We start from the raw sequence: 17,184 nt of genomic DNA, 5'->3' as shown, positions 1-17,184 counted from the left end.
TGTGCAGTAGCTCCCCACACACCCCCCCCGCCATGCCAGATAGTGATACAGCCAGTCAAAATGCTCTCCGCAGTATATCTGTAGAAATTTGCAAAGTGTTGTAGGTGACATACTCCTAATGAAATATAGCCACTTTCTATCTATTGTGTCTGTAACTGAGAGCAATACCTTGACCTGCTGTCAAAGCACAGACTGAATTATCACTTGGCATTCAAGTGGAGTTAAACGGTAGATATTTGCCACGTTTTCTCTCCCAGACTTCTACAACCTTTGATCCTCGCCGATGGTTGGCTCTTTCAGGATGCTGATCATAGCTCCACAAAACAAAAACGCCCTTTGTCCCAACGAGGCCTCGCCAAGCATGAAACACCAATACCCACTCATCCCATTTTCCCATCACCCCCTTTTTATACTTGCATACCAGACACAATTTACAGCCTCCAGGTGCTCCTGTTTCTTCCCAAGACCCAACTAGGTTAATTGGTCACATGGGTGTAATTGGCAATCAACGGGTTTGTTGGGCTGGAAGGGTCTGTCACTGTGCTGTATCTGTAAATAAATGGAACAGTAAATTAAGCCCCCAATGCACACGTCTTTGGGGCTTGGGAGAAAACCAGATCAGCCATACAGTCACAGGAACGACTTGCAAACTCCACACAGGCAGCTTCAGAAGTTAGGGTTCAACCCAGGTCACTGGAGCTTGGAGGCTGCATCTCTACCAGCTACACCAGTGTGATTTCCCTAGCCTATATATCGGAATCTCCCCTTGCAACATCAGTAAACCCTTACCCCAAATCATTGATATGATTGTGATATACATTATACAGAAAGGTGCCATAAAAGGGCCATCATTATCACGAAGGATCCCAACCACCCTGTTCATGGATGTCCCACTCTCATCAGGGAGGAGGCTACGTAGCATCCACGCCAAGGCCACCAGACTCAAAAACCATTACTTTCCCCAAGCGGTAGGGATAATCAAGACCTCCACCCACTAACCCTTCCCTCCACAGCCCTTGGCCACCACTAGTTTACTATGTCCTGTCAAAGTCACCTTGTGTACAGACACTCCCGTGACGAGCATCACTTCATGGACGTACAATCAATCTATGTATGTAAGCTATCTTATGTTTCGTGAGGTTTTTATTACTGGGTTCTTTACCTTATTTATTTCTGGTGCTGCATTGAATCCAGAGTAACAATTATTTTGTTCTTTACACTTGTGAGATTACGTTGAACAATCTTGAACAGTTGGGGTCTCAGGAAATCTTCATTGCTTTAATCTTTCCTTCCTACAGGTTTTGAACTGGGTTTTGCGATGGCCAGTCCAAACGCCCTGGTCCTGTGGGAGGCCCAGTTTGGTGACTTCCACAACACTGCACAATGCATCATTGATCAGTTCATCAGCCCAGGTCAGGCTAAGTGGGTACGACAGAATGGCATAGTCCTACTGCTTCCACACGGCATGGAGGGAATGGTAAGACTTGTTGGATCTTGATGCATTTCTGATCCAAAGTACATTTATTATCAGAGTATGTATGCAGTATACAACCCCGAGATTCTTCCTCCCCACAGACAGCCACAAAACAAGGAAACACCATGGAACCTGTTCAAAGAAAACATCAAACACCAACGTGCAAAAAAAAGAACAAATCGTGCATACGGGAAAAAAAGAGTTAAAAACACACAGAATATGAAACCTCAAAATGCAGAGTCTTTGAAACAGTCTAGGAATGTTCAGTTTAGAGTCATAAAGTCATAGAAAAGTACAGAACAGAAATTGGCCCTTCTGCCCATTTAGTCCATGCCAAAACCTTTTAAACTGCTTTCTCCCATTCGACCTGCACTGGGACCATAGCCTTTCATACCCCTACCATCCAAGTACCTAGCCAGACTTTGCTTAATCTTCGAAATTGAGCTTGCATGCACCATTTGTGCAGGCAGCTCATTCCACACTCTCATGACTCTCTGAGTGAAGAAGTGTCCCCTCATGTTTCCTTTAAACTTCTCACCTTCCAGCCTTAACCCGTGATCTCTAATTGTAGTTCCACCCAACCTCAGTAGAAAAGGCCTGTTTGCATTTCCCCCTATCTATACTCCTCATAACTTTGAATACTTCTATCAAATCTCCTCTCAATCTAATATGTTCTAAGGAATAAACTCCTAACCTATTCAATCTTTTAGTTCAGTTTGATGTTTCTTCTAAAATCAAGGATGAAGCATAAAACTTGTTACTTTTCTCTCTCTCTTCCCCCACCCACCTGGTTCCATCTGTCCCTCACCATATAACTACCTACCTGGGTTCTTCCAGCAGGTTATTTTCTAGTCTCAGTTAACCAAGTTTAGAAATGGTTCATTCTTGCATCATCGAGCACTCTGGCTTGCAGTGTGAGTACTAATATTCTGAACGTTGGCAGCCACTTTTGATGTGGGAACAGTGTTTAAGTTGGTTGAAATGAGGAATTATAAAATTTTATCACCTAAAGTTAGCAAACCTCAAATGGAGTGCTATTAATATAAAACAGCTGGTAGAAAGCACGACTGATGAATTTGCTCAAAAGTCTCACTTCTTCTTCGCATTTGTCACTTTTAGCTGAGTGAGGAAGGAAACCACAGTTCTGATGCTCTTTGCAAAAGGAATTCAGTTTCCTGAAACAACCAATGAGCTCACATAGAACTAAAGACTGCTGCATTTTAAGATTATATTTCCAAATTCTCAGGCTCATCCAGGATGAAAGAGAAACAAATTATTTTGGGGTTAAAATTCAGTCAAGTCCCACAGTACCTCGATACTGCCCATGGGACTGAACTATATTTGAGAAAGATTTGTTTGTGGAAACATTCGTACTGGAATATATTCAACTTCATTAACACCGACAGCAAGCTGGGTTCAGTTCCCATGGCTGACTGTAAGGAGTTTGTATGTTCATCTCGTGACTGTGGATTTCTCCAGGTGCCCCAGCTTCCTCCTAGAGGGTTGTGAATCCAAGGAATTCATTGCCACGGATGGCTGCAGAGGCTGATGGGTTCTTAATTTGTAAAGGTGTCAAATGTTATGGAGAGAAGGCAGGAGAATGAGGTTGAGGGGGAAGAGAATTCAGTCATAATAGAATAGCAGAACAGACTTGGGCTGAATGGCCTATTTCTGCTCCTATGTGGGGCTGCACGTGGGCACGTGGCCAAGTGGTTAAGGCATTGGACTAGCTACCTGAAGGTCGTGAGTTCGAGCCCCGGCCGAGGCAACATGTGTTGTGCCCTTGAGCAAGGCACTTAATCACACATTGCTCTGCGACGACACTGATGCCAAGCTGTATCGGTCCTAATGCCCTTCCCTTGGACAACATCGGTGTCGTGGAGTGGGGAGACTTATAGAATGGGCAACTGCTGGTCTTCCATACAACCTTGCCCAGGCCTGCGCCCTGGAGAGTGAAGACTTTCCAGGCGCAGATCCATGGTCTCGCAAGACTAACGGATGCCTTTATGTGGGGCTGCATAGGCTCTTTGGGCCTGAAGAGCCTCTGCATCTCTAAATAAATAAGTCATCAGGTTTTAAGTAACCGGTCTACGTAGCATTGTTAAAATAGTCCCAGTTTAGCTGTTCAGCACACTGAGGCCTTGTGTTTATCTTGTATTTTAATACCATTGCTATCAAAAGCTGTAGAATTTCTTCATCTTCATCAGGTGAAATATTTAAGGGGAAGATAAGTCTTCACTCAGAGGGTGGTGAGAGTGTGGAACAAGCTGCCAGCACAGTGGTGGATACAGGTCGATTTCAATGTTTTAGGAGAAGTTTGGATAGGTATATGGATGGGAGGGGTATGGAGGACTATGGTCCAGTTGCAGGTCGATGGGACTTGGCAGATTAATGGCTCAACACAGATTAGATGGGTCAAATGGCCTTTTCCTCTGCTGTATTGTTCTATGACTCTATCTCAACCACTTATTGATCCCTGTTGCACGCTGTCATTCAGTGAAAGATGAACATTTGTGTGGCATTTTATAATGAGTAATTGGAGACTTTTCTCATGGATACAGGGACCTGAACATTCCTCTGCAAGACCAGAACGATTCCTGCAGATGTGCAATGATGACCCTGATGTTGTTCCAGTAAGTGTCTGGCCACGGCAGATTGCAAGCAGCCCGTGTATTTGAGTAAGAGCTCCTGGTTATCGTGGGAATCCACTAACCTCAGTCTGTTTCTCTGCTCCAGAAATTTACCGAAGATTTTGTGGTGCGGCAGCTGTATGACGCTAACTGGATAGTTGTGAACTGCTCCACACCAGCAAACTACTTCCATGTACTAAGGAGACAAATCCTGCTTCCCTTCAGGAAACCGGTCAGTACATCCTCATCTGCTTTTCCTGTCCACTGACTCAGAATTCGGCCACTTATTCCGTCAAGTCACCTCCACCATTCGATCATGGTTGACTTATTGTTCCTCTCAACCCCATTCTCTTGCCTTTTCCCCGTCACCTTTGACACCCTTAATAATTAACATGCTCACTTCTGCTTTAAGTATGTCCAGTGACTTGGCTCCCACAGCCATCTGTGGCAATGAATTCCACATTCACCACCCTGTAGCTCAGGGGTTCCAAACTGGGGGTCCACGGACCCCTCGCTTAATGGTATTGTTCCATGCCATAAAAGGGGTGAGGAACCCCTGCTCTATCTAAAGAAATTCCTCCTCATCGCTGTTCTAAAGGGATGTCCTTGAATTCTGAGGCTGTGCCCTCTGATTCTTGATTTTCCTACTATTGAATCATCCTCTCCACAGCCACTTTATCCAGGCCTTTCAATATTCAGTAGGTTTCAATGAAATTCCACCCCCCCCCATTCTAACTCTAATGTGTACAGGTTCAGAGCCATCAAATACTCCTCATATGTTAACTCCGGGATAATTCATGTAAACCTCTGGGCCCTCTCCAGTGCTAACACGTTCTTTCTCAGATAAGAGACCTAAAACTGCTCTCAATATTTTCGAAGTCCCATCTGACTAATGCCTTATAAAGCCTCAGCAATACATCCTTGCTTATTCCTGGTGTTTTGTTCCTCACCCAAAGAGACAGTCAAGCTGTGTCTGCCTGATTTGGCCTGTTCTCACTGTTTTATTTTTAAATCACTTCATTGGTTTGGAAGCAGCTTTGCTTTTTCCCCTGCACTGGCACAAGACAGGACCCAAAGCGTAGGGTAGGAATAATACTCACAAAAGCAATACTTCTGCTATTTTAACATCTGCCAAAAGAGCAGAGTTTTTAGACCAAATGTAGCATTTATAAATAACTAAGAAATAAGTAATTCCTCTCAGGATAATCTACCACATTTGGGAAGCTCTCTGAGGTGAACCTCTGTTTTCAATTATCCAACCACAGTCAATCTCCCACTCTGAGTGGAGGGAGGGAATGTTTTTCATTGGAATTCAATGAAGCAAGCCAGCACACAAGCCAGGGCAGTGCAATATGGAGACAAGCTGTTGTCCGTGATTGTAGCAGGCTCCCCCTCTCCACAAAGCTGATGAATCCAAAGGAATGGCAGAGACCGATACAGTTTAGCATCAGCGGCATCTCAGGAGTTGCCAGTCAGCGTTGAACTCGAGCGTTAGGGACTTACACTCTGGATTTTTCCTCCGGGTTTACTCCTGAAGCCTTCTCATGAATGGGTATAGCCGCAAGGCAGTGGAGGTTTGGGGTCAGAGATGATCGTGCCTGTTAAGGCAGGCAAGCCTGGCTGCTGTTAGGATGGACCCTCAGTGGGACAGGTTGTTGACCCGTGATATCCAAGTGTGTACATACAGAGTGACCACATGTGTGGCGGTTGTGGAGCAACATTGTGTAAAGTGAACTGAGCATGACAACAAAATATACAAAGATTAAAGAAAAATTAAAGATTTGTCACATACAAATCAGAACATACAGTGAAATGTGTGGAATGGAAAAGAAGCTGTACCTAAAATGTTGAGATAAAGATAGAAGATTAGCTTTATTTGTCACAGGTACATCAAAACATACAGTGAAAAGTATCGTTTGTGTCAATAACTATCACTGTGTATGTGCTGTGGGCAGCCCAGTGTCACTGTGCTTCCAGCGCCAGCATAGCATGCATAACCCTCACTAATCCTAACCCATACGTCTTTACATATGGAAGGAAACCGTAGTACCTGGAGGAATGGTGGGAATTGAACCCCTGTCACTGGCACTGTTACAGCATTACAGTAACCGCTACGTTAGCTGACAAGTGGTGCAGAGGCATCAGCACTGGACTCCCCTTTCTCCTCCCCCTCTTGCCTTTACAACATAGAAAAAAAGCCACTTGGGCCATTGGCTTTGTGCTGGCTCCCTGCAAAGCAATCCCATCGGTCCTGTTCCCTCTACCCTTTGGTGCCCTTTGAGACTTACAACTCAATCTACCTCTCATACTGATCAACACCCACTTGATTCTTGTTCCCACTTAAGTAGCACATAAAACAGTACGGGCCCCTCAGCCCACAAAGTTATGCCAACCATTTAACCTACTCTTAAAATTAATCTAAACCCTTTCTTTCCACATAACCCTCCATATTTTTTCCTCCATGTGCCTATCTAACAGTCTGTTGATTGTCCATAATATATCTGCCTCTACCACCACCCTGACAGGATGTCCCATGCACCCCCCATAAATTTAGTTTAAAAAAAACCTCCCTCTATACTTTCCTTCAGACACCTTAAAGTTATGCCTCCTCATATTAGCCATTTCTACCCCGGGACAAAGGTTCTGGCTGTCCACCTAATGCTTCTTATCACCTTATGCACCTCTGCCAAGTCACCTCTCTTCATCCTTCACTCCAAAGAGAAAAGTCCTAGCTCGTTCAACCTATACTCATTCATGCTCTGTAATCCAGCCAAAATTCCAGTAAATGCCCTCTGCACCCTATCCAAAGCTTCCACTCCCTCCCTATAATATGTCTAGAACTGAACACATACTCTTTAAGTGTGGTCTAACCAGAGTTTTATAGAGCTGCTACGTTACCTCATGGCTCTTGAATTCAGTCCCTGGACAAATGAAAGGCAAATGCCTTGTCCACCCTATCAACTTGTGCTGCAGCTTTGGGTGATCTGTGCCATGGACTCCAAGATCCCTCTGTTCCTCCATACTGGTCAGAATCCTGCCACTAACTCTGTTTTCTGCCTTCATGTTCCAACAGTCCAGTGTGAATTGCTTCACACTTTACAGGATTGAACTCCATCTACTGACACTAAGAACTAATCTACAGCAGCAAATTAACTTACCAGCACACTTTAGTATGTGGGAGAAACTGGAACCCACACTGACACAGGGAGAGCATGCAAACTCCACGCAGACAGCACCTGTTGAATCCTAATGGTTTTGCAATCTGAACGTTCTTTGGAAGTTAAGAATGAGGCATAAAATGATTGCTTATGATCATTTTACTGGTGCAGGGAAGATGAAAGAAGCATGGAGGAAAGAGAGAAGGGAGAGCAGGCAAGGAAAGAGTTGGGGAGGGGGGTGGGGAAGTGACAACAAAAGAGAGCAAACTAAGGTGGTCTAGTCATCTTATACCAGACTACTGACAGCAGTAAATTTCATTAAATTTCCATTCATGACAGTTAGCCAATTAAGTAGCCAGATTGAAGACATGTGACACCCATCACTGAAACCAAGGAGTTTCCAAAAAAAATAGAGGCTGCTGTAACTCACTGAACAAATACATGTATATACACTCAGAGGCCTCTTTATTAGGTACCCCTTACACCTGCTTGTTAATGGAAATAGCTAATCAGCCAGTTATGTGGCAACAGCTCGATGCCTAAAAGCATGCAGACATGGAACCGAAAAAAAAGTATCTAGTGAGCAGCAGTTCTGTGGGCAAAAATGCCTTGTTAATCAGAGAGGTCAGAGGAGAATGGCCAGACTGGTTCAAGTTGACAGGAAAATGACAGTAACTCAAATAACCACGTGTTACAACAGTGGTGTACAGAATAACATCTCTGAATGCACATGTCGAATCTTGAAGTGGATTAGGAGGTACCTAATAAAATGGTCATCTAGCATCATTTCCCTACTCTTGTTTTCTGTGCCCTGACTGACAGATTCAGTAATTCTGTGCACAGCATTAGCCATTTCATCTTCTGTCCTGCTCCCTTTGGGGGACCATGGACAACCACTCCAAGAGGCTGCTGTTCCTTTACATTGCTGATGATCCTGTATTCCCTTCCCTTGTTCTGCCTTCATAATCAGAAAATATACCACACAGAAGGAGGCCGTTTGATCCATCATATCTATGCTGGAAAAAAGCCTCCCTAAAGTGTTCTCCCCTTCCTGCGCAGGATCTTGACTCCAGCTGACTCAAATGGAAAAGCACAAGAAAGTTGAACTACAAAAAAAAATTCTACAACCCAATCCAACACACCCGAGGTCGGGATCGAACCCACATCCCTGGAGCTGTGAGGCGGTGGCGATAACTACTGCAGCACACAACTTATTCTTAGCCACTATTTACAGGAAACTAATGTGTGCATTTTTTTTTTCTTCCTTCATTTTCAGCTGATCATCTTCACTCCCAAATCACTTCTGCGACATCCGGATGCCAAATCCAGTTTTGACGATATGCTGCCAGGTGCGTTATGTGTAACCCAGAAAGTGACTGGCATTTGGGGGTTTACGTTCACTCCTAGTAACTGTAAAACGCTGAAGGAACTCGGCAGGTCCGGCAGCATCTACGGAGGGGAATAAGCGGTCGATGTTTCTTTTCAAGATCCTTCATCAGGACTGGGAAGGAAGGGGGAAGAAGCCAAAATAAGGTGGTGGGGGGGAGGAGTACAAGCTGGAAGGGGACGGGTGAGACTGGTTGGGGGAGGGGGATGAAGTGAGAAGCTGGGAGGTGATAGGTGGAAAAGGTAAAGAGCAGCAGAAAAAGGAATCTGATAGGAGAGGAGAGTAGACCTTGAGAGAAAGGGAAGGAGGGGAACCATCTTTTCCTGCCCCTGCCTTCCTGTTCTGGCTTCTGCTCCCTTCCTTTCCAGTGCTGATGAAGGATCTTGGCCTGATACAGTGACTTTATTCCCCTTCATAGATGCGTTCCTGTGTTCTCCCAGCATTGTGTGTGTGTGTGTGTGTGTTGCTCCGGGATTCCAGCATTGGAACTGATTTTAAAATAATGTGGTAAGAATTAAACTGTAGTCCTGGTCCCCATGTTTGGTTCCAGAGGTTTGTGGTACTGGCAGAGCCCTGTGTTCAGCATCCATCATAAAGGACGCTCGCCATCCTGATTCTGAGTTGTCACAAGGAGACGGAATAATTGAAGCAGGAGTGGACATCAGGCCCTACAAATCTCCTCTTCTCTGTCATGGATGATCCATGCTTCCCTCAACTCCTGTGCCATTTCTCCATTCCCCACTGCTTCTCAACGTGGCAATTATACATTCACCTCCATGTCCAATGATCCAGCTTCCACCACCCACCGGGCAAAGAATTCCAGAGATTCACCATACTCTGAGAGAACAAAACATTAAATCACCCATTCCTAATCTTGTAGTTATGTCTGGCAGCATCAATGGATAGGATTAAATGGTTGGCGTTTCGGGATGAGACCCTTCAAGTGGACCTGATGAAGGGTCTTCACCTGAAGCGTTGACTGTTTATTCCCCTCCATAGCTGCTGCCTGACCTGCTGAGTTCCTCCAGTGTGTGTTGCTCTGGATTTCCAGCATCTGCAGAATCTCATGTGTCTATTACTACGTTCTCTTGTTCAGGACTCTCACTAGTAAAAACATCCCAATGTAAACACTGTCAATCCCCCTTGAGATCTTGTATGTTGTATGCCACTCCCTCTGTCCTCTAAATTCTAAGGAACACAGACCCAAACTACTGAGTCTCTCAGTAGGACAACCCTCCCGTCCCAGGAATCAGCCTGGTGAATCTCCTGTGTATTCCTTCCAATGTTACCATGTTCTGAGGTGAGGAAACCAAAACTGTGCAGTCTTTTCAGACTGAGGATTCACTAGCCCCTGCGGCACGGCAACAAAACTTGACTATTTTTAAACAATAACCCCATTTTGTTGCTTGTATCAGTAACTTCATTTGCTGTGAGTTCTCCCAAAAATGATTAGCATCAGTAAATCTGATTTCTTTTTGACTCTTGAAGCAGAAAGCCATAAATAATTTGGAAAGATAAGCAAGTTGTTTTAAGGTCTTCCCCAATATCTGAGAATTTTGGTAATCACTTTGGATGTGTAACAGAAGTTGTATGTGTGTAAATCTGTCCTGCCTAGCTTGAGTGTAGGCAAATCCTATGCTTATTTCAATCCTTAGTTGGGTGACTGTGTTTGTTCAGAAAGATGGGGGTTAAAAGCCTTCAGATTTGCTAAAATGGAATGCCCGACCATCCTCAAATGCACTACACTTTAGTGGGGGAGTATGACTGAACGGTGAGGCCTAAGTATACAAATAGAGAATTCCTGAAAGTATAACACAGGTAGACAGGGCAGTGTAGGGGGTGCAGCTTGCTTTCATTGGCCATGGCATTGAGTACCAGAGAGGAAACATCGTGTAACAGTTGTACGGAGTGTTGGTGAGGAGCTGTAGTGCTCTGACTTTATCTTCATTGAAAATTATTGGGCCTGAGCAGAAGCAATGGGCAGAGAGGACTGAGGAGAGGAAAGAGGGAAGATTGGCAGTGATGGTATGAGCTCTGAATAAAAAGGGTGGTATGGTAGCGTAGTGGTTAGCATAATGCTATTACAGTGCCAGTGAGTCAGGTTCGATTCTGCCGCTCTTGTATGTTCTCCTCATGACCGCGTTGATTAAGATCTAAGGAGCAGAATGTTGAATCCATCTGGGTGGAGATTAGGAATAGTAAAGGGAAAAAAAATCACTGGTGGGAATTGTCTCTCGGCCACCGAACAGTAACACTACAGTGGCACGGGCAATAAACAGAGAAATATCTGAGGCAGGTAAGAATGGAACAGCAGTTATCATGGGGGACTTTAACTTGCACACAGATTGGGTGAATCAAGTTGGTCGAGGTGGTCTTGAGGCAAACATCATAGAACGGCTTTCTTGAACAGCATGTGACTGAACGTACTATGTTAGATCTGGTCCTGTGCAATGAGACAGGTAAAATTAGTGATCTTGTAGTTGGAGATCCTCTTGGAAAGAGTTATCACAGTATGATTGAATTTCTCATACAACTGGAGGGTGCAGTAGTTCAAGCTAAAACCAGTGTATTATGCCTAAACAATGGAGACTACAATGGGATGAGGGAGGATTTGGCTAGTGTAGACTGGGAACACAGGCTATATGGTGGTACAGCTGAGAAACAGTGGAAGACTTTCAAAGCGATTTTTTTCATGGTGCTCAACAAAAGTATATTCCAGTTAAAGGCAAGCACAGCAAGGGTGAGGAGTGTCAGCCTAGGATAACTAAGGAAATAAAAGAAGGCATCAAACTAAAAGCACATGTGTAAAAAGTTGCCAGGAGTAGTGGGAAACTGGAAGATTGGGAAAACTTTAAAAAGCAAAAAGTACCACAAAGCGAACAATAAAGGGAGGGAAGCTAGATTATGAAAATAAACTAGCACAAAATATAAAAACAGGTAGTAAAAGTTTTTATAATTATATAAAACAGAAAAGGGTGGCTAAAGTGAATGTGGGTTCCTTGGAGGACAAGAAGGGAGAATCGATATTGGGTAATGAAGAAATGGCTAAGGCTTTGAATGACTATTTTGTGTCAATCTTCTCAATGGAGGACATACCTGACATGCCAAAGAGAGACGTTATGGATGCGATGGGAGGTAAAGACCTCAATACAATAGCTATCACTAAGGAGGTAGTGCTGAGCAAACTTCTGGGCCTGAAGGGTGATAAGTCCCCTGGTTCTGATGGAATGCATCATAGGGTGCTGAAAGAAATGGCAGAGGTTATAGTAAAGGTTTTAGTGATGATTTACCAAAATTCTCTGGACCCTGGGCAAGTCCCGGCAGATTGGAAGATGGCGAATGTCACGCCATTATTCGAGAAAGGATATAGGCAAAGGACATGTAACTACAGGCCAGTTAGTTTAACATCTGTAGCTGGGAAAATGCTTGAAGCTGTCATTAAAGAAGAAATAGCGAAGCATATGGAAAGAAATGGAACCATCAGGCAGCGTGGATTCAGCAAAGGCAGGTCCTGTTTCACAACCATACTGGAGTTCTTTGAGGATATAATGAGCACAGTGGATAGAGGGGAACAGATGGACGTTATTTACTTGGATTTCTAGAAAGTGTTCAATAAGGTGCCACATAAAAGACTTATCCATAAGATAAGGATGCTTAGAGTTGGGTCTGATGTATTAGCACGGGTAGAGGATTGGTTAACTAATAGAAAACAGAGTTGGGATACATGGGTGTTACTCTGGCAATCAGTGGTGAGCAGTGTACCACAGGGGTTGTTGCTGGGTCCGCAACTGTTCACGGTGTACATTAACGACATGGAAAGGGGGACTGAATGTAGTGTATCTAAGTTTGCTGATAATAGTAAATTGAGTGGAAAATCAAATTGTGCAAAATATACGGAGAGCCTGCAGTGAGATATAGGTAGGTTAGGTGAATGGGCAAGGGTCTGGCAGATAGAATACAATATTGGTAAATGCGAAGTCATCTACTTTGGAAGAAAAAAATGAAAGAGCAGATTATCATTTAAATGTTAAAAAATTGCAGCATGCTGCTGTGCAGAGACTTGCGAGTGCTTGTGCATGAATCACAAAAGGTTGGTTTGCAGGTGCAGCAGGCTATCAAGAAGGCAAATGGAACGTTGGCCTTCATTGCTAGAGGGATTGAAATTAAGAGCAGGGAGATTATGCTCCAACTGTACGGTGTACTGGTGAGGCCACACCTGGAGTACTGTGTGCAGTTCTGGTCTCCTTACTTGAGGAAGGATATACTGGCTTTGGAGGCGGTGCAGAGGAGGTTCACAGGTTGATTCCAGAGATGAAAGGGTTAACCTATGAGGAGTGATTGAGTCACCTGGGACTATACCGAAGAACGAGAGATCTTGGACAAACATATAAAACAATGAAAGGGATAGATAAGGTAGAGGCAGGAAAGTTATTTCCACTGGTAGGTGAGACTAGGTCTAGGAAACATGGCCTCTAGATTTGGGGGACTAGATTTTGGACAGAGATGGGGAGGAACTGCTTTTCTCAGAGAGTGGTGAATCCGCCCAATGAAGCAGTGGAGGCTACATCAGTAAATAGACTTAAGACAAGTTTGGATAGATTTTTGCATAGCAGGGGAATTAAAGGTTATGGGGAAGGGCAGGTAGGTGGAGGTGAGTCCATGGCCAGATGGCCTACTCTTGCTCCTGCTCCTATTTCTTATGTTCTTTTGTTGTATTACTTGGTGCTCCTGTTTCACTCCTGTCCTCACACATTTCAAACACGTATGGGTTAGTCACATGAGCGTAATTGGGTGATACGAGCTCGTTGGGCTGGAAAGGCCTGTTACCGTGCTGTATCACTAAATAATCAAAAGTGTTGGTTAGACCACACCTGAATTATTATTATGCTTGCGCACTGCATCATTAAGTCAGAGAGGGTGCAGAAGAGATTTGCAAGTTGTTGGGACTAGAAGGCTGGGACTGTTTCCCTAGATCAAAGGAGTCTGTATGCCTTTGGAAAGGTTTATAAAACTATGAGGGGCGTGATTGTGAAGGCAGGTAGTCAGTCTTCCTCAGGTTGGGGAACCTAATTCTAGAGAGTTTTAAGTTCAAGGTGAGAGGGGAAAGACATAAAGGCAAGAAGGGCAAGTTTTTCATTCAGAGGGTGGTAGGTATTTGGAATGAACTGCAAATGAAAATGGTCAAAGTTATGACATTTTTCAAGAAACGGATAGGTTCATGGATAAGATAGATTTACAGCAGGGGTTCCCAACCCGGGGTCCACAGGCCCCTCGGTTATTGGTAGGGCTCCATAGCATGGAAAAAGTTGGGAACCTCTGGTTTAGTGGGATCTTGGCCAAACACAGGGATAAGCTTAGACGGGTTGGGGTGAGGGGTCTGTTTCTGTGCTGTATAGCTCTATATGTAATCTATAGCAAGCGTAACCTGAGATGGACAACTAGTTTGTAGAGGGTTACACTCCTGAGAGCTTGAGTGCTGGCACAATCTTTACACTATGGTGAGCCTCACGGTTAATTGATAGCTGGTTTATTATTGATGCCCTGTACCAAGATACTGTGATGAGCGTTTGCATGCCATCCAGATGTATTCCACACAAGTACATTGAGGTAATACAAAAAGAAAAAAAAAAATAGAGGGTATAGTGTTACAGCTACAGAGGAAGCGCAGTGCAGTTAGACTATAACGTAGGTCAGGAGTACACCTTTACTGCAAAAGAGGGCCATTCAGGAGTCTATAGCGGAGGGATACAAGCTGCCCTTGAACCTGGTGCTACGTCTTCTCAAGCTTCTGTATCTTCTGCCTGGTGAGAAGAGAGAACGACCAGGGTGGGAATGATCTTTGATCCTGTTGGCTGTTTTCCTGGGCAGTGGGAATTATGGGTGGCATCCATAGAGGGGAGGCTGGTTTGTGTAATGCAATGGGCTGGGTTCAAAACTCTGCGGTTTCTTGCAGCCTGCAGCAGAGTAGTTGCCAGACTGAGCTGTGATGTGCCCAGGTGGTGAGAGTTATTGGGGACATGCCAGATTACCATAGCCTGCTGAGGAAGTACAGCAACTAGCTTGTGCAGAGGGATCACTTGACCACCTGTAACATGCTTCTGGTTTTTGGAAACTGCAGGGAATTTTAAGTGCTGGGAGTGTAAAAGGTATTAAACCATTCTGCAAGAAGAAATGACTAAGTATATATCTGCAAGATGATCGTACAGACTGACAGCATGCTTGCACCCACTGCCCTTTTGTAGGCACAGAGTTCCTGCGTGGTATTGTGGAAGACGGAGCCGCAACTCAGAAGCCGGAAGATGTTAAGAGGCTGCTGCTTTGTACTGGTAAAGTATATTATGAACTGGCAAAAGAGCGCAAGAGTAAAGGCTTGGAAGCTGCGGTTGCGATCACTCGGGTGGAACAGGTAAGCACAGTGACCGTCCCTCCTGCATATCCCCCCCAACATTCCCTCTTTTTACAGCTGCATGGACCAATCATTGCCCTGAGCAGCAAATTTTTACACAGCCTGATAACTGCAAAGCACTTTAGGTGTTTTTGTAATATGCACATCAAACGAACACAAAGCACAACTCACAACACAAGTAAGCAATATCTGACAGGCACAATGACAAGAGTAAAATGTTTTGACTAGATGATGTTGGCATTCAGTGGGCCAGCAGTTTATTAACAATGAGCTACTGACTACCATTCAGAGAACAGTAAAAAGGGTATTTAGGGAGTTAGGTGCATAGTTGAAGGACAGGACCTCCAGGGTTGCAATCTCAGGATTGCTACCTGTGCCACGTGCTAGTGAGGCTAGAAATAGGAAGATAATGTAGCTGAATACGTGGCTAAGGGAGGGCTTCATGTTTCTGGACAATTGGGCCTTGTTCCAGGGAAGGTGGGACCTGTTCCGACGGGACTGGTTGCACCTGAACTGGAGGGGGACGAACATCCTTGCGGGAAGGTTTGCTAGTGCTGTTCTGGGGGGTTTAAACTAGATTTTCAGGGGGAAGGGAACCGGAATGTTAGAGCTGATAGTGAGGTGGAGGAGGATAAAGGTCATGCGAGAACTGCAAGTATAGTGCATGGAGTAAAACCAAATCAAACATATAAAGAGGCTTTGAGGAAAGAGAAACAGATTAAAGGGTGTAAAGACAGTAAGGTAGAAGGGCTAAAGTGCATGTACTTCAATGCAAGAAGCATCAGGAACAAAGGTGATGAACTGAGAGCTTGGATACATACATGGAATTATGATGTAGTGGCCATTACAGAGACTTGGCTGGCACCAGGGCAGGAATGGATTCTCAATATTCCTGGATTTCAGTGCTTTAAAAGGGATAGAGAAGAGGAAGAAAGGGGAGGAGGGGTGGCATTACTGGTCAGGGATACTATTACAGCTACAGAAAGGGTGAGTAATGTAGCAGGATCCTCTTTTGAGTCATTATGGGTGGAAGTCAGGAGCAGGAAGGGAGCAGTTACTCTATTGGGAGTATTCTGTAGGCTCCCTGGTAGCAGCAGAGATACCGAGGAGCAGATTGGGAGGCAGACTTTGGAAAGGTTCAAAAATAACAGGGCTGTTATCATGGGTGACTTTAATTTCCCTAATATTGATTGGCACCTGATTAGTTCCAATGGTTTAGACGGGGCAGAGTTTAAGTGTGTCCAGGACGGATTCCTGTCACAGTATGTTGACAGGCAGACTGGGGGAATGCCATACTAGATCTAGTATCAGGTAACGAACCGGGTCAGGTCACAGATCTCTCAGTGGGTGAACATCTGGGGGACAGTGAACATCACTCCCTGGCCTTTAACATTATCATGGAAAAGGATAGAATCAGAGAGCACAGGAAATTTTTTAATTAGGGAAGGGCAAATTATGAGGCTATAAGGCTAGAATGTGCGGATGTGAATTGGGATGATGTTTTTGCAGGGAAATGCGCTATGGACATGTGGTCGATGTTTAGGGATCTCTTGCAGGATGTTAGGGATAAATTTGTCCCGGTGAGGAAGATAAAGAATGGTAGGGTGAAGGAACTATGGGTGACAAGTGAGGTGGAGAATCTAGTCAGGTGGAAGAAGGCAGTATACATGAGGTTTAGGAAGCAAGGATCAGATGGGTCTATGGAGGAATATAGGGTAGCAAGAAAAGAGCTTAAGGGGTTGAGAGCAAGAAGGGGTCATGAGAAGGCCTCGGCGAATAGGATAAAGGAAAACTCCAAGGCATTCTTCAATTATGTGAAGAACAAAAGGATGACAGGAAGGAAGGTAGGACTGATTAGAGATGAAGGTGGGAAGATGTGCCTGGAGGCTGTGGAAGAGAGTAAGGTCCTCAATGAATACTTCTCTTCGGTATTCACCAATGAGAGGGAACTTGATGACGTTGAGGACAATATGAGTGAGGTTGATGTTCTGGAGCATGTTGATATTAAGGGAGAGGAGGTGTAGGAGTTGTTAAAATACATTAGGATGCGTAAGTCCCCGGGGCCTGACGGAATATTCCCCAGGCTGCTCCATGAGGCGAGGGAAGAGATTGCTGAGCCTCTGGCTAGG

General features: G+C 44.6%; 1 protein-coding gene across 8 annotated transcripts in view; it reads left to right on the top strand.

The window, feature by feature from the left end:
* LOC140201906 (2-oxoglutarate dehydrogenase complex component E1) overlaps positions 1–17,184 on the top strand; it is a 123,371-nt gene that overhangs the window by 101,614 nt on the left and 4,573 nt on the right. For all 8 annotated transcript variants that reach the window (XM_072266694.1, XM_072266692.1, XM_072266696.1 and 5 more), the window contains 5 exons: positions 1,299–1,477; positions 4,036–4,107; positions 4,211–4,336; positions 8,539–8,611; positions 14,892–15,055. In XM_072266694.1, coding sequence (XP_072122795.1) covers positions 1,299–1,477; positions 4,036–4,107; positions 4,211–4,336; positions 8,539–8,611; positions 14,892–15,055 — 614 coding nt within the window. The remainder of the gene's footprint in view (positions 1–1,298; positions 1,478–4,035; positions 4,108–4,210; positions 4,337–8,538; positions 8,612–14,891; positions 15,056–17,184) is intronic.

This window comes from Mobula birostris, chromosome 8 (assembly GCF_030028105.1).
Source record: "Mobula birostris isolate sMobBir1 chromosome 8, sMobBir1.hap1, whole genome shotgun sequence".
NCBI lineage: Eukaryota > Metazoa > Chordata > Chondrichthyes > Myliobatiformes > Myliobatidae > Mobula > Mobula birostris.
The sequence above is the reverse complement of the archived record's forward strand: the minus strand, read 5'-3'. Positions and strand labels throughout refer to the sequence as shown.